At 51.9% G+C, this 21,809-nt stretch overlaps 2 protein-coding genes and 1 long non-coding RNA gene across 4 annotated transcripts; 1 reads left to right on the top strand and 2 right to left on the bottom strand.

The window, feature by feature from the left end:
- Positions 1–41: 41 nt before the first annotated feature.
- ALDH2 (aldehyde dehydrogenase 2 family member) lies at positions 42–8,496 on the bottom strand. Its single transcript, XM_033075917.1, has 13 exons — positions 8,326–8,496; positions 7,277–7,381; positions 6,151–6,291; positions 5,806–5,885; positions 5,360–5,471; positions 4,825–4,953; positions 4,299–4,412; positions 3,890–3,992; positions 3,109–3,293; positions 2,670–2,834; positions 1,550–1,707; positions 870–984; positions 42–649 (listed from the first exon to the last, which is right to left on the bottom strand). Exons 1-13 carry the CDS (start codon positions 8,446–8,448, stop codon positions 617–619), a joined length of 1,563 nt encoding a protein of 520 aa, XP_032931808.1. The 5' UTR covers positions 8,449–8,496; the 3' UTR covers positions 42–616.
- Positions 7,408–10,010, top strand: LOC117004811. The gene is made up of 3 exons (XR_004419686.1): positions 7,408–7,717; positions 7,891–8,041; positions 9,529–10,010. It is a non-coding gene; the product is annotated as an uncharacterized LOC117004811 (long non-coding RNA).
- Positions 10,011–10,922: 912 nt separating this feature from the next.
- On the bottom strand, positions 10,923–21,806 carry ACAD10 (acyl-CoA dehydrogenase family member 10). 2 transcript variants are annotated; one of them, XM_033075915.1, is made up of 15 exons: positions 21,742–21,806; positions 20,913–21,125; positions 20,073–20,221; positions 19,327–19,521; positions 18,051–18,209; positions 17,223–17,382; positions 16,711–16,852; positions 16,377–16,445; positions 15,490–15,671; positions 14,843–14,993; positions 14,212–14,357; positions 13,577–13,750; positions 12,890–13,182; positions 11,513–11,566; positions 10,923–11,302 (listed from the first exon to the last, which is right to left on the bottom strand). In XM_033075915.1, exons 2-15 carry the CDS (start codon positions 21,058–21,060, stop codon positions 11,225–11,227), a joined length of 2,100 nt encoding a protein of 699 aa, XP_032931806.1. In that variant the 5' UTR covers positions 21,061–21,125; positions 21,742–21,806; the 3' UTR covers positions 10,923–11,224. The 2 variants fall into 2 exon arrangements, with proteins under 2 accessions (XP_032931806.1, XP_032931807.1); XM_033075916.1 differs by lacking the exon at positions 11,513–11,566.
- Positions 21,807–21,809: the final 3 nt, after the last annotated feature.

The raw sequence follows: 21,809 nt of genomic DNA, 5'->3' as shown, positions 1-21,809 counted from the left end.
GCGCTTGCACTCTGGCACAAGCCTACAAAAGTAGGGTTGACTGCACTGAGACAGGAAACGTTTATTTGGAGTGGCTACAACGAGCAGGACGGAACCAAACATTTTTTCCTCACGGATTTCACACTGCTCCCTGGCCCAGGTACACACCGAACTCAGTTCACTTTGCTCACAGAACAGAAACACAGTTTATAGAACAAGGGATATAGACTTAAATCTGTAAGCCAACACACAGTTGTTATTTTCTATTATATAAATCCTCCTAGACTAAACAAGCATTTAAATGATTTCTTGGGAAAAATAAGCTTATTTATCAGATAGAGATGGAAAGATCACACCCCTCTCCTATGGGTGACTGCACCCTCATAACACCCAAAATGTACCCAAAGTAAGCACCCATCCTGTTAGTGCTCAGCCAGCTGTATTTGGTATTTTAAAAAGATAAAGCCAAGTAGGTTTGTTTCTTTTTTTTTAACAAAAGCTCCTTTAAACACCTAAAAAATACCTCTTAATGCAGAGTTACGTATTTTTGTATACTAAATGTTGTGTGTTGAGCTTTCCTTTGCGTGTCATGAAGCTGCATCATTCTTTTCAAATTTGTGGAAAAGGTTGCTGTAGCTTAGGAATTTTTCTGTGGAATTTTGATTGTCACCTAGGAAAAAAAAAAAAAGAAAATTACAGGGGTATGCACTGGTGAGAAGCAGGAGAAAAACCAGTGCATCCCAGTCAGGGACAGGTTTGGAGACTGGGAAAGCTCAGGGAGAGGGGGTTTGGTTTTAACCAGTTTGGTTTTAACTCTCAGCCCAGCCCATGGCCATGGCACAGAGATGATTTGGAGCTCCCCCAGAGGGTTGGGAACCAGAGGAACTCACGTTTTTCACCTCCACATAGGCCTCCAGGCCATACTCCCCCAGCTCCCGGCCGTTCCCAGAGGCTTTGTAGCCACCAAAGGGAGCCTGGGCACCAAACACATCGTAGCAGTTTATCCTGGAATGGAAGGAAAGTGAGGATGAAACACCTGGAGGTCAGGGAAGAGCCCTCTGGCAGCACAGGGGTACCTGAGCTGTTCTGGGCAGATTCCTGGATTTGGCCATTCCCTCAGCCAACAGGATGAATCACTGGGATTTATCAGAACATCATGGAATCCATCCACATCTCACTTTATCCCAGTTTGCTGTGACTACCAGGGGTCCCTCACAGGAACAATTCCTTCCCAATATTCCCTCTGGCAGTGGAAGCCATTCCCTGTGTCCTGTCCCTCCATCCCTTCTCCAGCTCTCTTGGAGCCCCTTGGAAGGGGTTTTAAAGTCTCCTTGGAGCCTTCTCCAGGCTGAACACTCCCAGATAACCACTCTCATAGAAGAGAAGCTCCTATCTAAAACAAATTAATATAAAAAAATACACCTAAACTTTACCAAGGCAAAGCTCTGACATTACACCAAGCAAAATCCACATAACATCAAACCCACAGAGCTACCCAAGAACAATCCCAGAGAGCTGAGGCAGCAGCCAGGGAAGCTCCCAGCAGCTGTGGGAGGCAGGGCAGGCTCACCAGACTGTGCCAGCCCTCAGGCTCTGTGACACAAAGTTGGCTTTGTCCAGGTCCTTGGTGAACACCGCGGCTGCCAGGCCGTACTTGGAGTCGTTGGCTCTCTCAATGACCTCCTCGATGGTTTTGAATTTCAGGATCTGCATCACCGGCCCAAAGATCTGCAAAATGCAAGCAGAGCAAGGGGAATTGTGTGGGGATGGATGCCAGGGAGGCTGGGGGTGATGTGGGGCTCTGTGTGTGTGTGCTGAAATCCCAAGGATGTGAAATTCAGTGTCACTTCCCCTGTGACAAAGGGCCCAGGGTGTAACTTGGAGGGGAGATAATGTCACACTGAGAAACCTCACAGTGCTTCTAAACCTGGGGGTTTGCAGCAAGAGGGGGGAAAAAATGCCACAATCTTGGTTTGAAACAACACTTTTGTCTTAGTGTTTGCCAAGGAAGGCAGGAGCTTCTTTGGAATGAAAAACGTAAACTTTTTTTTCCTGAATTATTATAATTTTGAAATGAAGGGGCTTTTAGGCAAAGATATGAGGATAGCAATAACAGTATGTATTTACTAGTATGTGTAAATAAAAACACTATACTTAATAGGAAAATTAAAATAAAATGCAGGAGTACAAAAACCCTGACAGAACCAGAATATAACCTGACAGAGTCAGGAGTCAGAGTGTTGGGAGCAGTCTGATTAAATGGTAATTGCAGTCCTGCTGAAGTGACAGATGTAGTTCTGTTAAAGTAGTAATCTTATTTAAAAATACAGTTTTCTTCTAAAAGTTTAGTAGTAATACAGATAAGTCTACAGATAGTCAGATAGTCTTCCTAAAAAGCTTTAGTATTATAAATAAAGCTTATAGTATTTTAAATATCAAATTATACCTAAGAGTGCTTAGCTCCTCCCCCTAAGTAAAATATCAAATCAATTGATGTAATTTTATCAATCATTAACAGAAATTATCCCCCTAAAAAACAACAACATAAAAAGTCATAAAAAAAATAAAAACCACTGCTCCACCTATTATAACAGACAGTAAAAGAATAAATACCTTGAGTTACATCTCACCCTGCAACTGAAAGAGCCAGAGGGGAAAAGGGGCCGAGCAGGAGGGGCTGCAGGACTCACCTCCTCCCTGGCAATGGTCATGCTGTCCTGCACGTCCCCAAACACCGTGGGCTGGATGAAGTAGCCCCTGTCTGCAGCAGGGTTGCCCCCACACAGCAGCTTGGCTCCCTCCCTCTGCCCAGTGCTGATGTAGCCCAGGATCTTCTTGAACTGCTCCTCATCCACCTGAGAGCCAGGAGGGGACACAAGTCAGGAAAAGGGTTCCACTGCCACCTGCTGTGCTCTAGAAACTCCTTGTTTCAATAAGCAGGGAAATGATCATTTCTAAATGCCAGCATCGAGTCTTGGAATATCTGAATGGTTGATTAGCTCCTCCCTCCTGCACCACTTCAAATGAGGTTAATCAATAGAGCCAAGGATAGTCCCATTCTGATTACACAATGACTCAAGATTGGGACTGTTTGATGAGATAACAGCTCAGGGCATTTCCTGCTCTCACCTGAGGCCCCTGCTCGGTTTTGAAGTCAAAGGGGTTTCCAACCACCCTGGCCTTGGCCTTCTCCACACTCCTCTCCACAAACTCGTTGTAAACATCCTCCTGCACATAGGTCCTGGAGCCAGCACAGCAGCACTGCCCTTGGTTGAAGAACAGGGCAAAGTGGGCTTGATCCACAGCCCAGTCCACTGGGGAGAGAGAAACAAAACAAATGAGCAAATAAACCCAACCAGAGCCTTCAATTATTACAGAGACTGCTGGGGATACAAAGTCCTTTTTGTTGACAGCATAATAGGGCAGGAGTTACAGACTTAATTCTTTATTAAAGCACCCCAGACTACAGAAAAACATGTAACCTGAGGCAGGTTCCAGTTCTCATGGGAAATTATCACTTAGCTGCCATATAAAACCAAGTTGGCTTGTTTTAAATGTTTTTAAATAAAAAAATGTTGGCTCGTCAAGGCCAAAAATGAGTTTATATGCAAGGGATGAGGGAAGCAGGACTTCATAGGAGGAAAGAGTGGTGTGCTCCAAGAGAAATGGAAACAAACTGGAGCAAGGACTGCAGGAAGATAGTGAAACAATTATTTTTTTGTTGACAACTGAACTACCCAGCACTGGGAAAAAAGTGGAAGTGGAGAAACGCTGAAACACAAAAGCAGCAGCTACAGCAGGAGGCACAGAGTGGTGGTGTCAGGGCTCCCCTTCCTTTTCCTTTCCCCTCCAGCTCTGCTTGGAAGAAGCCAAGGGAAAAGGCACAGATCAAACATCACCAGCTACTCACTGTCTGCATCAGACATGATGATGTTTGGGCTCTTCCCCCCAAGCTCCAGGGTCACCCTCTTGAGGTTACTCTCAGCTGCAGCCTTTTGGATCAGGTGTCCAACCTGCAGGGAGAGCAGAGCAGCTGTTGGAATGTTGGAATGAACTCCCCCATCAGCAGGACAGCTCTGGGTTTACATCTCAGTGAGGTTTTCATGTTAATCCCCTCCCTGGCAGGGCTTTAAGGCTTCACCTCCAGTAAGAAGCAGCTCAAGGGAAACAAAAGGAAATATTCTACACAATCAAATCACAACAGAGCCTTATGTAATGCAAACCTCCCACCCTGGGATCAGCTTGGAATGTGGAAGGCAAAGCACCTGCAGGATTTTATGGAGCTCTGGGCTGTGCCCTGCTGCCAAGGGCTCCCTTACCTCGGTGGAGCCAGTGAAGGCCACTTTGTCGATGTCCATGTGGGAGGAGATGGCAGCTCCTGCCGTGGGCCCATAGCCAGGGATGATGTTCACCACACCAGGGGGGAATCCAGCCTGCCAGTTCCAGCAGCACACAGCAACATTATTCCTTTTCCAAACCAAGCCTTTCACTCCCCTCCTCTCTGTGACACTCAGGAGGTTCCCACCAGCAACAGCCTTTACTCCTTTGATTTCCCCTTTGATTTCCCTGTGCTTTTTTTAATTAAAATTGCATTAAAATTCCTCTTCCCACCCCACATCCCAAGCACAATTTGAAGGTGTATATACACAAATAAACACAGATATATGTTCTCTTTCTGATCACCCTGAAGTTCATTGTCTGATCAAACCTCAGAGAGTCCTTCCCTAATCAAGACTTACATCATCTGCACATTTATATGAACAAGGGTTTGTTTTTTTTTTTTTTTGCTAAATCAACCCAGCCTTCCTGTGTCCAGCAGTGATGGAATCCTGGCCTTGTCCTCACCTCTTTGATCAGATTGGCCACGTAGAGAGCACTCAGGGGGGTTTGCTCTGCCACTTTCATCACAACCACATTCCCAGTGGCCAGGGCAGGCCCCAGCTTCCATGCTTGCATCAACAGTGGGAAGTTCCACTGAAAAACAAAGAGGGATTTGCTGGTGTGAACTTGAAAGTTTCTGCTTAGTAATTAATCAGTGAGATCTACTCCAAGAGTCCTGGACTTTTTCTTATCACACAAAGTTTTTGGGTTAATTCTAGGTAGTAGTTTAAACTTAACTGTGGTTCTGAGTCAGGTAATTCCTGAGTTTAATTCCTGGGTTTAAACTCCCCCCCTTTTTTTTTTAATCAGCAGATACAAACTAAACCACACTCAGAGAAATCAACAGGTAGTTGTGCACTCCCCCAGTGAAGTAAGAGCCCTCCCAGCTGGTGCAAGCCCAGCTTTGTTCACCCCTGGGAGGAAGCAGTGGTTGGCAATAAAGGGGAACTTAGAGTGCCCCACTGAACTCTTGCAAGGACTGCTGTTACATTTTACTCACAGGGATGATTTGTCCACACACTCCCACGGGCTCATGGCGTGTGTAGCAGAAGAAGTCTCCATCCAAAGGAATGGTTTTGCCATGGAATTTATCTGACCAGCCTGCAAAGTATCTGGAAACAATAACACTTTGGTCACTGGAATTAAAATAACAAGTCTGCTGCCAACAGAAAATAAGAGAGGCTTCCTCTTTCTCAGTCACTTCAGACACAGCTCAGTGCAGGTATTTCCCAAACAGGTGATTTAAAGAATGGACAGTAAATAGAAATATTTGTGTCTCCCACTGCAATTTCTGTGCTGTAAAAGATCACCATCACTTCTTTGACTTTGGGAAGTCAAAAATTAAACCTAAAGTGTCTGGTATGAAACCACCAGTCAGATGCAGATTGGAGGTAGCTGACCCTGCAGAGATTCAGTTCCATGGGCCAGCTTTGCCTCCAAACCCACCTGAGACATTTAACCACCATGTCCAAATCCACCAGGTAGGAGATGGCGTAGGGCTTGCCATTGTCCAGAGTTTCCAGGGCCTGCAAAAGACAGAGGGGGAAATCACATGTACAGCCTTGAGACACTTCTGTTTGCAGCCTGAAATCTGTCTTGCACATTGACCTTTTGCTCTCAGCTTCCCAAAAGTGCTTCCCCATCCCTTGTGGGTCTGTGCCAAGCTGGGGATGCAGCTCCCAGCCCATCCAGTCACAACCCCTGTGATTTCCAGTGCTTCCCCATCCCAAGCTGGGGATGCAGCTCCCAGCCCTCCCAGTCCCACCCCCCGTGATTCCCAGTCACACTCACGGCCAGGTAGGCGCGGTCCCTCTCGATCAGGTCGGCCAGACGGTTCAGCAGCTTCCCCCGGTGAGATGCATCCATCCTCCTCCAGGGAGAGCCCAGCTGGAACGCTGCCTTGGCTGCCTGCACTGCCTTGTCCACATCTGCCTGCGGGGGAGCCCAGGCAAAGGCTGAGAAAGGAGCAGCCAGCCCTCACTCCCCCTCTGCAAACAGCAAAAGCTCTCCCTGCTCTCCAGGAGGAAACAGCCTACAGCCAGACAGCACAAGAGGCTGCTCCTGCCAGGCTTTTAGGGGAAGAACCTGCAGCCTTGGCAGCTGCCCCACTGCAAGGCACTCCTCAATCCCACACAGGTACAGCCCTGGGCCACCGTGATGAGCACCAAGCTCAGCACAAACACTGCGAGGTCACAGCTTTCCCACCCAGGCTGCATCCCTGAGGAGGAAGGAGCAGGAATGGCAGTGGAGCAGATGGGTGCAACAGCTGTGCAGCCACAGCCTCTGCCTGTGCTCACCCTCTGTTATTTCAGCTACACACACTGCAAATATCATCAGGTTATTGCTGCAATGTCACCTGCTGGGTTAATATGTGCATCCTAGAACAAGGCATGGGAAAAGTGCTGGAAGTCTGCTCTTGGCACTTTTTCACAATCCAGTCTAGAGGAGTTTTTCCTTGACCAGCTGTCTCTGATCCATGACTTTGTCCTGTCAGGGCATTTGCTGGTTCCTGCTTGGTTCTCTGTCCTGGCTTGCTGCAATGGTCTCGCCAGGACAAGCCAGGCTGCCACAGACAAGCAAACAACAAAGGGTTTCCCTCACTCACTCCTCCCTTGGGGAACACACACAAATTTCCAGACTGTAAGAAAAACCCAAAATTGCTGGGAAACACCACCTCAGCTCTGCCACAGACTCCCAGGAGGGCCTTGCATAAGACAGGTGATGATTACACGACTTTATTCCCCAGCATTTCTCTTTTTTTAAGCAGTAGTCCAGGAAGGACACAAGCAGCACTTGGTATTTGCATAGATCAGACCCTGCTGCAAACACAGAGCTGCCCAGGTGAGATGTGGGGTGGTGTCTCCCTCTGGAGCTGCTCTCATGGAAAACAAATCAATCTTATCCCAACAACATTTACCTTATCGCCCTCAGCCACCTGGCAGATGACTTCTCCCGTGGCTGGGTTGATGGTGGGGAAGGTTTTCTTGCTGACTGCATCGTGCCATTCGTTATTTATGAAAATCTGCAAGGAAAAAGCCAAGCAGGGCTGAGCCTTTGAGCCAGATCCCAGGGGAATCAAGGGGAGCTTTGGTTCTTTGATGGCATCTGAGGAGCTTGGTTAATTAAAAGGGCTTAACTTGACTTGTGTGGGCTCCAAACCTGCAGCAATAAGGAGATACTTTAGCCTAAAAGCACACAACACAGCCTCAAGTGAATAGAAGAATTCACAGCTCAGCAAACAACATGTGAATTAGAAAAGGTTCCCATCCTGGCAGGTCCTTGCACAAGCTGGAAACAGAGACACTGGGAAGCTCAGGAGACTGAAGAGTGGGAAAATGCTTCAGGCACAAACAACACAGTGAGTTGATTTTGTCCAGAGCACCAGAGCTTTTACAACATTTCTCATAGTTTTATGAGTCTTAAGGGTCTTTTCCAATAAAATGATTCCATTATTTCCCAGATTAACCGATTTTAGACTCCCCATGCACCAGAACCAAATCTTTCTTTTTAAGGATAATTTTTTTTTTTCAGGTCTGTGGCGAGGGAATGGGAGTGCAAAGATCGCGGTGCTCGCCAGGAACTCGCTGAACGCTCAGAGAAGCACCGAGAGCCTGGGCACGGCCACGGGGGAAGGAGTGGCCGGGTCCCCTGGAACTCTGCCTTGCAGCAGCACCTCGCACAGGTGATCCCACGGGGTGTTCCTGGAACAAGGGTCCGCTCTCTGCAGATAACCTTCCCTCCCCGTGCCCTTTCCCCTTCCTTAGGGTGTTCACAGCCATGCGGGGTTGCTGAACCCACCGAGGGGAAGGGGACAGAGCCCGCTGGCCATGGGACACACGCCCTGTGCCCCACATCTGCACTGTTCCAAGGCTTCGGGCCCAAATCCCCGCTGCTCCGGGCTCAGCGTCACCCGGGCTCGATGGCCCCGAACCCCCCGGCCCAGCCCCGCTCCCAGCACGGCCCTACCTTGTTATAGGCGATGTCGGGCCGCGGGTTGGGCGCCGGGATGGGGGAGGCGGCGGCGGCCGAGAAGGGAGCCCGGAGCAGGGCCGGGCAGAGCCGGGAGCCGCGCACCACCGCCCGCAACATGCTGAGCTCAGCTGGGCCGGGCCGGGCCCCGCAGCTCGGGACAGCCCCGCTCCGCCCCCCGGCCCGGCCCGGCCCCGCTCGGCACGGCTCGGCACCGCCCACCTCGGCTCGGTGCTGCTCTCACCCGCACGGCACGAGGAGAATCAGCTCAGCGTCCTTGGTTCGTATGGAACAGGCTCGGTTCGAGCAGAAAGCTCGGCTCGGCTCGACTCAGCACCGTTCGGGTCGGTTCAGCTCAGTTCGGTTCGGTTCAGCTCAGTTCGGTTCAAATCAAGTTTGTTTGGTGCACCAGACACGGGCGTTGCTCTGTCCCTGCCCCTGTGACTCTCCCTGTCCCATCTCTGCCATCTCCCGGGCCATGCCCAGGGAATTTTGTGCCTTACTGCAGGCAACAAGTAGTGAAAAAGAGGGGGGAAAAGCCCAAAAACTAAAAAACAGAAACATCCCCGCTGAGCTGGTTTGAGCTGGTCAGTCTTGCAGGAAGGTGATGAGGGAGAATTTGGGGTTAGTCTTGCAGGAAGGTGATGAGGGAGAATTTGGGGTTAGTCTTGCAGGAAGGTGTTGAGGGAGAATTTGGGGACCTGGACTCCCAGTTCCACGTTTGTGCCACCATTACCGTTCACCCAGGGACCCAAAAACCCCTCCGGTGTGTAGGGGCAGTGAATAAAGCCAGGGAAACGATTTCACAACAGGGAGTTTCTCGGTGAATGCAAATGAGAGGCTTTGTGAAATCCCTCCCAACAACGGCTAAAGGGCTTTTTCTCTGGTTTGTTTGAGATGCCTTGTGCAACTTCAGCGTGTCCAAGTGCAGATTTACATGCAGGGAACAGAGGTGTGCTCAGGTTATCATCACTATCACTAAGGAAGTCACAGACCAAAAATACAAAGAGGTTTTTAACCTGTGGAAAAAAAAAAAACGTGTAAGAGACTCAGTGAGGAGTCTGTGAAGGGTGACAGGGTTTATTAAAGGGGACAGGAAAATTGTAGAATACAGGAGTTTAGGAATAGTTTCACGCACTGTCCCGGACAGCCCAGGTCGCTGAAAGTCTTGCTGGAGATTCCTGCATTTGCACTTTCCAGGCATTTCTCTCAGCAGAGGAGAGTGTCAGCAGGGAGGAGCAGCACAGCCCAGAGAAGGCAAAACGCCCGCCCGAGGTGATCCAGCAGGACACGGATTAGGCCGTGTGTGTTCCTGATCAGCTGAAAACAAATCCTCTTGTGCTGGATCTCAGCCTCCCTCATCCTTGTCCCCATATCCCTTGAAGGGTGACAGATTCCCTGCCCAGGAGCAGCCCTTTAGAAAGTGGCTCTCGCAGGGACCTCTTGTTCTCCCTCCTGTCACAGCCCTGCGCGTGTTAAACCACCCGTGCGAGATGCCAGACCTGCTCTACCTGCAGAGATGTGCTCGTGTCTCCCAGAGGGAGCGGCTCAAGGTACCCCCACGGCACCTCAGAGCTGAGCTGCAGCTCGGGGCTAAGCCCTCGTGAGTGTCCTGTGTCTTCTGCTGACCCCGGCATGGACAATACATGACATTGAGCACTTAGTCCTGGGTTAAATAAAGCTTTTTGTTCTCTCCAGCAGCCCCTTCCCTCCCCTGGGGCTTGGAGATCCAGCAGCACTAAAATCCTCCAGGGCAGACGCGGCTCTCACCCCCCTGAGCTGCCTGAAGGAGTTGGGAGGTGCAGGAGTCAGGTGCCTGCCTGGGAAGCCATCCCAAATATCTGGGCTGGGCAGATCCAGGCTCAGCTCCCTCCCCCTTCCACAGCAGAGCCAAATGCCTGAGGTGGAGGTGGAATTTCACCCTGGAGCTTGGGAGAATCCAAGGCTCAGGTTACCGGCTTCCCTACAGCCTCATAGTCCAGCCAGCACGGCCCCCCAGGGCTCTTTGAGGGGCTGGGAGGTGCTGGCCACCCCGGGCACAGGGCTGGGAGGTGCTGGCCACCCCGGGTACAGGGCTGGGAGGTGCTGGCCACCCCGGGCACACGGGCTGGGAGGTGCTGGCCACCCCGGGCACACGGGCTGGGAGGTGCTGGCCACCCCGGGCACACGGGCTGGGAGGTGCTGGCCACCCCGGGCACACGGGCTGGGAGGCTGCACCCACGCTGCAGGAGGAGAATCCAATGAACTGTACCCATTAGTTTCATACTTAATTAATACTACATATAAATTGCTCCTGCTCATAAAGTTACCACAGTTGTTGCCACAGTTCTCCCCTTGCTCTGGCCTCTGTAAAGCACTGGAAGCTCCCAGTCTGCATCCTCCATGGTCCCCAAAGAGACCCCACCACCCTCATGGGACCATGGAGTCCTCCCAGTTTCTCCCAGTTCCACAGGGCAGGCACTGCCTCAGCTCTGGAGTATCCCCTGAATACAGAGACCTCGAGGACTGGATTCAGTTCCACCACCAAAGCCTCTTCCAGCATCTGCAAGTTGCTGGAGGTTGTGCTGAGAAAGAAAAGTGCTGAAGAAGCAGAGACACGCTGGTCCATTCTCTTTATTCCCAAAACCAATCCTTGCACTCCCAGCAGTCACTCGCAACCAACTTCTGACTTCCTGCAGCCTCGTGATCCAAGGATGGGCTTTGCCCTGTATTGAGCCAAGCAATAACAGCACAGATAACACCAAACACCACTGGAATTGGAAGCTCACAGGCTGCCCTTAGCACAGCCTCTCCCATGCCAGAGTTTGGTTTGGTCCCCATCCAAGGTTTCCCAGTGCTGCAGCTCCTGGCTCAGCTCTGCTTTGAAGATTCCTGTCCTGTGAACCCCTCAGGACCCTCAGCCAGATGTGGAGCTCAGGTCCAAGGGAAGTGCTGGGCTGGGATCTGCACTGTGGAGATGTTTTGCTCCAGGGACCTGTGGAAGAATCACAGGGGGCTGCAGGAGCAGGGCAGGATGGCAGCAATGTCCCAGAGCATTCCAAATGGGGAAATTCCAGTGCTGGGGAAACACCCTCACTGGGGACCCCACAGCAGACAGGACAAATCACCCCTCATGCTCACAGGCCCCAGAAGGGAGGGGTCCCAGTCACTTTTTGGGTCAGGAGAGGCTCAGGAATCTGCTCACCTTGGTGCCCTGAGCAGCTGTCAGTGCCACTGCCTCAGTCCTGGCATTCTGTGCCTGGGGAAGAGGATGAGACACATCAGATGCCCCTGGTGCTGCCCCCTCTGAATGGGAACCTGAGCTTCCCTCTGCTCCTCTGGAGAGGATCTCCCCAGAGAGCTGCAGGGACAGGCAAACCTTTGGGATCAGAGTGTGAAATCTGCTGGCTCCTGGTGTGGGGTGAGGCAGGATCAGCTGAGATCCTGCCCTGCTCAGCCAGGAGTGCCCCAGCCAAGGGCACCTGGCTGCCCAGCACCCAGGGATGAAGCTCCCCCTGGCACTGCCAGCTGGCACAGGGCAGCCTTGCCCTTGGCTGTGCCCAGCTCTGGAGCACTGTGGCAGTTCCAGGCTGAGAATATTTGGCTGTGTAACAATCCCTCTGCATTATCTTGCTGTTGCAGGCAGCAAAACTCCTCCCCTGGCTTTCACAACACAGTGCCACAGCAAAGGCTGACAGTGCAGGATTGGTGCCAAGGGAAAGAGCCCTGGCATGGATGTGGAGGTGACAGGGATGAGGGGGCTCTGTGGTGCCACACACCAGGAGCAGCATCTCCACAGGCCCAAGGCGTGGAGTAGCAAGAGTGTGGCAATGCTGATGTTTGGAGACTTGGCAAAGATGAATGTTTCGAGGAAGGGCAAGATCTGCTCATCTCAGCACCTCCAAATTCTCCACAGCTGCTGCTCCCCTGCCCTTTCCACCTTCTCAGTGATCAGTTGCCAAGTGCCCTGACATGCTGGCATTTGCTGGTTTCTGCCAGAGCACACGGAAACACTTTGGAAGAGCACCTGGATATTTTTTTGGCAGCTGAAAGGAGGTTAAGTAACCCACTAGAATTTGATAATGTCACTAGAATAATTGAAATATAATCTTGGTAGCAGCCCAAGGGTGGGGCTGTTTGCTTCCACTCACACTGTGAATGGAAGCTGGGGAGGTGCAAGCAGCTCCCTGCTCCGTGTGAGGGACCTGCCAAGGGAGCACCAGAGGGACACAGTGAAGGGAATTAACTCAGCCTTTCCCACAGGGAGACAGGAGTGAGGCTTCCCTGGACAGGGAAAGGTAAGGAACAGCCATTTCTTCCACCAAGATAGCAGGACCTTGGGTGAGCGAGCACAGCTGGGCTGGTGTTAACCTGCTCCTCTTGGGAGTGCCAGTTTCCAAAATCCCTGTTTCCCAGGAGATGAACTCTGTTACAGCCATATGAACCCAGCCCTTTTCCTCCAAGCCACTGGACTCCAGGAGTGCCAGATCCCTGATGTGACCAGGAGAGCCAGGACACTTGGAGGCCACAATCCTCACCCTGGGGCAGGTGCAGCAAAGCAGCTTCAGCACAGATGTCTCACCTGCAGTTCTGGCAGAGGACATGGAGTGGCTCTGGAATGGAAAGCCCCACTGGATGCCCATATTTTCCAGCAGGGGGCTGTGGGCACAGGGGCTGCCCCAGGGTGTGCCCAGGTGCTGTAACTCCTGCTCAGGAGCGGCCCTGGCCCGGCCCAGGTGCTGCAATGGCGTGCCAGCAGCTTTGTGGGGGGGAGCTTCTCAAACACACGGAATCCTTCTTTAACGGCAAAATCCCAACCCAGCTCAGCCACAGACTCTGCATCCTTGGGACTGCTGTCACCTGGAGCTGGCCTCCCTGGGGACAAGAGAACAGGACACTGGTTTAGAAGAGCCTGTGTTACATAATCACATCCCAAACAGCCAGCCCAGCAGGACTTGGGGAAATTCCTCTCTAAGGGATGTTAAAATAACATCAGATTTAATTCTGATAAAAGCTGCAAGGCCACACCTGATGTGTGCAAAGCACTGAGAGCTCTCTCCACCCCTCTGTGAGTCCCTTGGCAAAAGCTGGTGCTGAGCTGGAAGGTCTGAGAGCTCCATCTGTAGGACACAGCTCCGGGCTCCCAACTTTGGTCTCTGCTCAGTTCTCCCAGGAAAGGAAAGACCCCACAGCACAAACAGCAAGCAGGAACAGGCTGTGCTGGAGCAGGGAGGCAGCTCTGTGCCCCTGGCCTGGCTGGGCTCCTCACCTGCCAGGGAGCCACGGTGACGTCCCTGCAGCATCACAGCCAGGCGGAAAAAGACAAAGGCCAGGTAGAAATTCCAGTTCTCCGGGAGCTCCACTCCCATGTGGCCACAGTACATCTGGGAATACTCCTCTGCTGTGGGAATTCCCAGGTGCTCCAAGTCACACTTCCTCAAGCCTGGAAGATGGGAAGAGGTAACAGTGAGTGAGCTGACAGAGCAGCTCAGAGCTCCCTAGGGATGGTGAGAGCCCTGTGGCACAGCCAGGCCCTTCCTGCACCCTGCAGGACCTGCACAGCTGCTGTGCTGGCTCCATATGGAACCAAAATGCACATGGGGCATGGTTAGGGTGAAACTGTGACTGACAGAGATCCCTCCTAAATGATGGAACCTCTCTGTTTAACCCTGTATTTTTCTTTTTAACTTAGGGCACAAACCACTCCTGATCTGCCTCACAACTTTCCCACCCAAAAGAGTTGCCCAGCTTCCCAGCTGGAGTGAGAGGGAAAACAATGCAAACCCAGAATCCTTTCCAGCTGCACTGAGCCCCAGTGCTAGCTGAGCTGTTTGGGCAGGAGCTGATCTGTTCTGAACTCTGGTTCCTCTGTGTGTGCCAAAGGTGACAGTGCCCCCTGTGTACCTCTGCGAGCACCAAAGTGGGCTGGCAGGAAGAAGCTCATGCAGTTATTCGCCAAATCACACATGGGATCTCCTAGAGTGGCAAACTTCCAGCCCAGCACAGCAAGGACTTCTGGCCTGTCTGGATGAAAGACCAGGTGGTCCATCCTGTATTAGAGGGAAAAAGAGATCAGAAAAGTCTCCAGAGGAGGGAAAAATCCCAGTGCTCAGCAGCAGTAGGTGGTTTCAGTGCTCTTCATTCTCTTCAAAAATTGCCCAGTTCTTTGGAAGGCAGCACAAAGTGACAGATTAATTTCTGCAAGCAGAGGATGGAGGTTACCCAATATTGAACTCCCTGGTTAATAATGGACTAAACTGTGCTTTGGAGAATTAAACTGAGTCAGAGCCCCAGATCAGGGCTAATTCCTGAGTACTGCAGGAAGAGCTGATGATCCTCCAATGTTAGACCAGCATTTCCAGCTGCTGGATGAAGAAACTGAATCTCATTTCCTGGGAATTCTGACCCTGACCCAAACCCCAGTTTTTGGGCTGCTCTGAAGCTGCTGCCCCAGCCCAATCAGCACCTTTTGGAGTTTGTGGGTCATTTTACACTCAGTCCTTGTTTCCTGCTGGGATGTGCTCCAGGGCAGTACCTGAAATCACCGTGCACCAATGTTGTCTTCTGGGATTCAGGAAAATGCAGAGGCAGCCACTGGATGAGCCTCTCCATGGCTGGGATAACGTGAGTTTCCACAGCTCGATACTGCTTGGTCCATGTCTCCACCTGCTGCTGGATGTAATTCCCTGGAACAGAGCACAAAGAGGCTTCAAAAGGGACACAGAAAAAGTCAGACAGCCAAGCAAATCTCAGTCCAGAACCCTGATTTAAGCTCCAGGAATTTAATTGCAGTTTCCAGGGGTCTCATACATTCTTAACTGGGCACTGGATTTAATGTTTAGGTGGAAATAATCCAATCCTGGGCAAAATGTAACTTCTCCACCAGCTCCAGGAAGCTGAGCTATCTCTGCAGAGGGACTGGAGGGGATGCTTTGGTCAGAGATGGCAGCAGAGAAGTTACTCCTGTACCCATAGAGGGCAGCGATGACAACAAACAAGGCAGGAAGCTCTGGGAGGCAGGAGAACTTTGGGAACTCATGGCAAACCTGGATTTGCAGAGCTCTTCACACCCTCCCACCACACCTGCACATTTACACTCTGAACTGCTCATCTTCACCTTCCCTGCCCCCAGTTTGAAATGCTGACACACAGGAGAAGAAAAGCTCCAGAGGTTCCTCTCACCGTGCTCCCTGAGGTCCTGCAGCTTGGCTGCTCCGAGCTCCAGGCTGTGGATCCTGGCGAGGGTCTGTGCCATGGCGCCGTACCAGGCCCTGCGCCGGCGCGGCGGCACCGCGGGCAGGGACACAGCGCGGGGGATGTGGCCAGCACAGTGCTCCAGCAGGCAGAAAGGAGTGCCAAGGATGCTGGGGAAGCAAATTGGGACCAGAGGGGCTGAGGTCAATCTTGCTACTGCCACTCAAATCTCACCTGCATCTTGAACGTGTCCCCCAGGCCTCACCTGCACGGGCAGGTGAAGAGCAGCCCCAGCAGCACTTGGGTACTCGCTGGAGCCCAGCTCAGGCTGTGGCAAGCTCAGCCCTGGCCACTCCAGCCCCAGGAAGCTGAGCTTGGAGCCAGGCTCCAGCAGCAGCTGCTGCCCTGCTCCCTGCAGTGGGTGTGAGCTGCACTGCCCACAAACACCAGGAGCAGTGGGCACACAAGTTCCAGTACAAGGCTGATTCCTGCAGCCAGTACACATCTGAGCAGGTCTGAGGGGTGTCCTGTCACAGATTTGCTGCTGTCTTTGCTCTCTTAGGTCTGGCAGTTGGAAAAATCCTTTCTTCATTGCAAACCTGAGCACTCTGCTTCAGCAGGAAGCCCTACAATATTGCTTTATAGCTACTTTTCAAAGAGAGCTTTTGGATTAATTGCTGAAATGGGACACACCTAAATCAAGCCAAATAAAAGTGATTCTCTCCTTTGAACTTCTAGGGGCTCCTCCAGCCCACACTGCACAAATGTTCATTAGATCAGAGCACTTAGTGAACTCTGGTTCCCTCTCTCCTCATCTTTGGGGGAATCTGGCTGCAGTTGTCAAGCCCAGAGGGAAAGCTGAGGGACAGGATTACCTTCTGTCCTCGCAGAGAGCAAGCACAGGGGGCACAGGAACACCAGCCTCAGCCAGAGCCTTCAGGATCCTGCCAGGGAGGGAGAGAGGAGCAGGGGAATCAGTCCTGGAGCTGCAGTGTTGGAGGCAGACACACATATCATTGTGCTGATTTTTTAATGCACTAAAATAACGTGGCTAGGGGGAGGTGAAAGGAGCACACCCACATCTCCCCATGGCCCAGAGCCCTCAGACCTACCCCACACTCTGGAAAACAAGGGGAGGTCATAAATGTTCTGCTCCTCTGGTGCTGAGGCAGCTCCTCAGGCACAGCAAAGTGCAGCAGGACCCCTCACCTGTATTCCCTCGGGACAGAAAGGCCTGAGGGGCCATCGGGAGGCTCCTCCTCCTTCTTCAGCACCAGCAAACGAGCTCCAAACTTCACCGAATAGCTGCGGGTGGGCTCTCCATGGTCAAACTGCCGTAACTCCAGCGGGGCTGGGTTGGGAGCAGAGGGTCAGCACTTCTCCAGCTTCTCCATCCCCTTCCTGCACCTGGGGCTGAGATCTCACTCTGTCCCAAACCCCTGGAGAGCATGGCAGTAGCTCACAGGTGCCTCACAGGACAGGAATATTCCTGGCTTCTCTGGCAACTTGTGCTGAACCCCTCCCAAAATGAGGAAGTCCTAAAATGTTATTTTATTTTTAGGAAAGTGATGGATCACTGAAACTGGAATGGCTGTACTGTTTGCCTGGAGATTAGAAACCTCTCCTTAATATTATTTTTCAATCCCTTTGTCATATGGAAAAAGCCAGTAGCTCCAGAATATCCAGGTTTTCTGATGGAAGGGCCAAACCCACTGCAATACCTGTTGGGTGGGCACCAAGAACATCTTCAAGATACTTCTGCAGACGATCCTTTGGGATTTCCATTCCTGGTCTCACTGAACGAGTGTAGGGAACAAACCCTCGCAAAGGAAATCCCAAATGGGTTTCCAGCTCCTTGAATGCTGCTTCTGGGTCATCAACCTGAAACCAGGAGGGAGAGAGTAAAATTTCCAGGTAAAGAGAGAGCCCTGCATGGTTGGGATGCATTTATCTGTCAGTCCATTATCCCTGACACACAGGAATTCCTGGGTTATTCCCTGCCAACACAGAGCTTCCCACTTTTACTCTGCCCTGGAGAGATGTGATGGTGGCCCAGGCACTGTGAGTTGGGCTGGGTTAAGAGCTGGAATTTCCCTGTGAGGAGTCAGGGGAGTGGAGGTCACTCTTCCCCCCAGTCCCACTCTTGTCCTTTCCCCAATGGTCCCCAAATAAAAGCCCTGTGCTGACTGATCCCAAGGCTTGGGGGTAACCTGTCAGTCCCCAGCTGACTCATCCATGAGGCCTCAGAGTTTCTGGGAATTCATTAACTGGGACTCATTTTCTGGTGTGGTTGTCTCAACCACACAGATGGGGCTGTTTCTCCAATAGGGAACAGAGGAACAGGAAGGAGAAGAGACTTCCCTGAGGTTTGGAGGGTTTGGAGTAATGAATGAAGCAGCCCACAGGAGACTCTGCCAGTAATCCCTGCTTTAACCCCACCACATCCTGCAGGGACAAGCACAGCCTGGAACAAAAGGCCTGGCAAGACTCAGCCACTTCTGCACCCAAAATCCACTCCCAAATCCCACCCTGGCTGTGTCACTTTGTACCTTCACTGTTTTCATTCCAAGCTGGGCTGCTGCTTTCAGGTTGTGGCTGCTGCTGTCCAGCAGGATGGATTCCTGGGGCTGGACACCCAGGTGCTCCAAGCACAGCTTGTAGATCCCAGGGCTTGGCCTGGGCATCCCTTCCTGGTGTGATTCAACCATCTACAGCAACAACAGATGGATTATGCATGAGCCTGCTGTGACCACAAACATCTGGGCAGTGCTGGAAATGGAGATGGGAGGGTGGGAAAGAGACTGGTCTAATTAACATGGGAGATAACATGGAGCTGGGTAGGCTGTGGTTCCAGGGACTGTGTGGGTGCCAACTGCTCTGGCTGTGGCTCCTCAGCTCCAATCAGCCAAACAGGCTCAGCCAGTCCTTGCATGGAGGATATCCAATGAGCTGTCCCAGTGTGGGAGACTCACTGGGTGTCCCAGACCAACTGTCCAGTGCTGTCCAGGGAAGCCATGGATGGCAGCACCCTCCAAAGGCTCTGGAAAAGCAGTGTCCTGACCACTGCACCCACCCCAAAGCCACCTGCTCAGCAGCTGTTGATCATAGCCATCCACCTAAAATCTGCATCACAAAGCACTGAACATTCCCACTGCCCTCACAACCATGAACAATCCAAGCAGCCATTCTCTTGCTCTGGTAACACTCCAGCAACAGCAATGAATCTATTGGATGGATATAAAGCCAACACTAATGGAAATCCAAATTTAATTCTTTACCCTCCACTAATTGCTGTTGTTCCAGGAGCAGCACACACCAGAGAGGCTGTGGGTATTGGAGCCTTGAGGTTCATGGTTAAACTCTGTCATCTCTGCAAAGGTGAGGAAAGGAGACTCTGCTGGGAGAGGAGCTCTGCATGTTGGGGCAGTGAATTTTTTGTAGTACAGGGACTCTTTGAAAAGTCTTTACTCTTTTAAAGATTTTTTTGTGTGTGTTTGTTTGTTTTTTAAAGCAGGCAGGGTACTGAATAATGAGATTTATTTCTAGTCTGGTGTTGCAGCTTCCAAGTCCTTTATCTCCATCGCTGCCTGTGCCTGTTACACAAACTCGTGGTTGTGTGGGCACTTTGCAGTGGATTTGCAAATGTCACTCAGCCCCTCTCCAAGTGCCTACAAGGAATTGTGTCAGGAAATCTTCTCCCAAGCTGTTCCACTGATGTCAACCAAACTGTGCTGCTGCTCATCTGCTACCTGCACTTAAAGAATTCCAGTTGCTGCTGTCACAGGTGGAGGAACAGAGCCCCTTTTGGGATCCATCCAGACTTACCACATCAAAGTGCTGCTGGTCCTCGGGCAGGGACCTCTCTGCATCCCCCAGGCACAAGTTGTGGCTCAGCAGAGCTGTCTTAAGCCCTTCTGCCCGGATACACTGAGCTGCTTCTGCCATTATGGGGAGCTGTTTTCTCATCTCATTCCGGATTAAATGCCAGAGAAAGGAGTGCACTGGAACACGGGCATTTGCCTGAGAAACAGAGAAACCCCAAGAGTGATAATGGGCCAGAAATGGGGTGAAAATAAGAGTGGCTGGGTAGGTAGGCTGCCTGATCAACTTATTTTGCTGTCCTGCTTCCTCTGGCAGCAGGAGGCAGGCAGGGAATCCTTCAGCTAAATTGCTTTGCCCAAATAAACAAATGTTCTCACATTCCTAATTCCACAGCAGAGATAAAGGGCTGATTTTGGGAAAGAGAAGTCACTGGGACTGTGCCTGCCATGGGATCAAGGCAGTTAGAGACAGATACTGATAGCTCAGCAGGCAGGGGAGGAATCTGCATTTTAGACTGAGGTGTTTAAAAAGGACTTTATTCCAGTAGGAATTTAAGGCAAATACATCTGCCTGCCCTTCCCAGCCACCAGGGTAATGGTGAAATCTGCCCTGCTCTGACAGCAGTGCTTCCAGGATGGAAAATCCAGACCCTTCAACCAAGGAATTTCTTTTTAAAGCTCCTCTTTCCTCACTGGACCTGTTTCCACGAAGTCAGGAAGCACAAGAACAGCAAGGGGAAGTTGGCTTACAATCTCAAAGCACTGCTGTCCCAATTCCTGCAGGAACTCCACAGCTGTCAGCTCTCCTCTGGAATACTGCAGAGAGAGGCTGTTCTCCCCTCCAGCCAGTGCAGCTTGCTGGATGGTGCCGGCTGGAATGCAGCTCCGGGCCTCCCAGTCTGCAGGGACAACAGCAGGGAAGCCAGGAAAGAGCATCAGCAGAACTGGGACATCAGCCTGGAATCCCTCTGAGCTCAATACATGGCCCAGCACTGTGAGAATGATGTGCTGGACTGGGGTGCTTGACCCAGCACCGAGGGAAGAGTTTGGCATTCTGGGAACTGCAGCCTCATCCTGTTTTTAGTATGGAGAACTCCTAAAGCTGCTGAAGGTGGCATCAGGTGGTGGCACTGCAGGACAGTTTTGTTACAGGGGGGTTTAGGGTGGTCACTGTTACTTCTGTGACTTTTGATGTCACAACAGGTCCCACCCTCACAAGTTCTTGGGTTTCTCACCAGAAACAGAGACAACTGAAGGTGACACCTGAAATTTATCTTCCCTCTGTGCACAGGAACAGCAGGAGTTTTGGTGACCAGGGAGCAGATCAAGAGAACAGCTGGAGTTCTGCCAGGCCTCAGTTAGGCTGAAATATCAGGGAAAGGTTCATTCCCCAGAGGGTGCTGGGCTCTGCCCAGGCTCCCCAGAGAATGGGCACAGCTCTGAGGCTGCCAGAGCTCCAGGAGCATTTGGGCACTGCTCTCAGGATTGCTGGGTGTCTGTGCAGGGTCTGAGCTGGATGATGATCCCTGTGGGTCCCTCCCAGCTCAGGACATTCTGTGTTTCTGTGGGATCAGGAATGGGAATACACACCTGTGGCTGTCCTGTGAGGGGCTGGGAGCAGCACCCCGCTCTCCTCAAAGATCACAGCTTTGTAGGAGAGCCCTCTGCACTGCTGCTGGCTCAGCAGGAGCCGCTGGATCCCGGCACACGGAAGGTTCTGGGCACTCCTCAGGTACATGATGGGAACCACGGGAGAGGCCAGGATAACTCACACCTCAACCAGGGAGAGAGGCTGGAGCACGACTGTAGAACCACAGGGGAAATGTTTATTTATGCACACAGAATCATGGAATTGGTAACGCTGGAGAAGACCTCCAAGATCATCAAGTGCAACCTCGCTGGATCCACCAGACCCTTGGGCCAAGGGCCACCCCTGCTCACGCTCTGGAGACTTCCAGAGATGGTGACTCCACCCTGGGCAGCCACTGAAGCGTCCCAGCCAAACCAGGAACCCCTAAAGGGGATTTTACACAGGATCCACCTCCCTTCAAGTGCTGGGGACAATGGGATCACTCATCACAGACACACGCTAATTACTGATCAAAATCAGTGACTGCAGCCGTGTGAGGGTCTGGCTGTGCTCCCAGGGAACAAGGGACACAACAAGATGACAGAAGCTATGCCAGGTTGGACATCAGGAGGAATTCCTTCATGGAGAGTGGTCAGGGATTGGAACTGCCCAGAGTCCCTACAGGTGTCCAAGGAAGGCCTGGACGTGGCACTGGGTGCTCTGTGACAAGGTGGGGATGGGTCAGAGCTGGACTCGGTGATCCCGGGGCCTTTCCCCCTCAGAGTCCCCGGGCTCCCTCACACCTCCCGGCCCACAGCGGGCCAGGCTCCCGCTCTCGCGAGAACGTACCTCGAAGTCTCGCGAGAAGCAGCGGCCGCCCCTCGCAGCCCCCCGCGCGCCGCCGCCGCCGCCGCGCC

Source organism: Catharus ustulatus, chromosome 18 (genome assembly GCF_009819885.2).
Source record: "Catharus ustulatus isolate bCatUst1 chromosome 18, bCatUst1.pri.v2, whole genome shotgun sequence".
Lineage (NCBI taxonomy): Eukaryota > Metazoa > Chordata > Aves > Passeriformes > Turdidae > Catharus > Catharus ustulatus.
The sequence above is the reverse complement of the archived record's forward strand: the minus strand, read 5'-3'. Positions and strand labels throughout refer to the sequence as shown.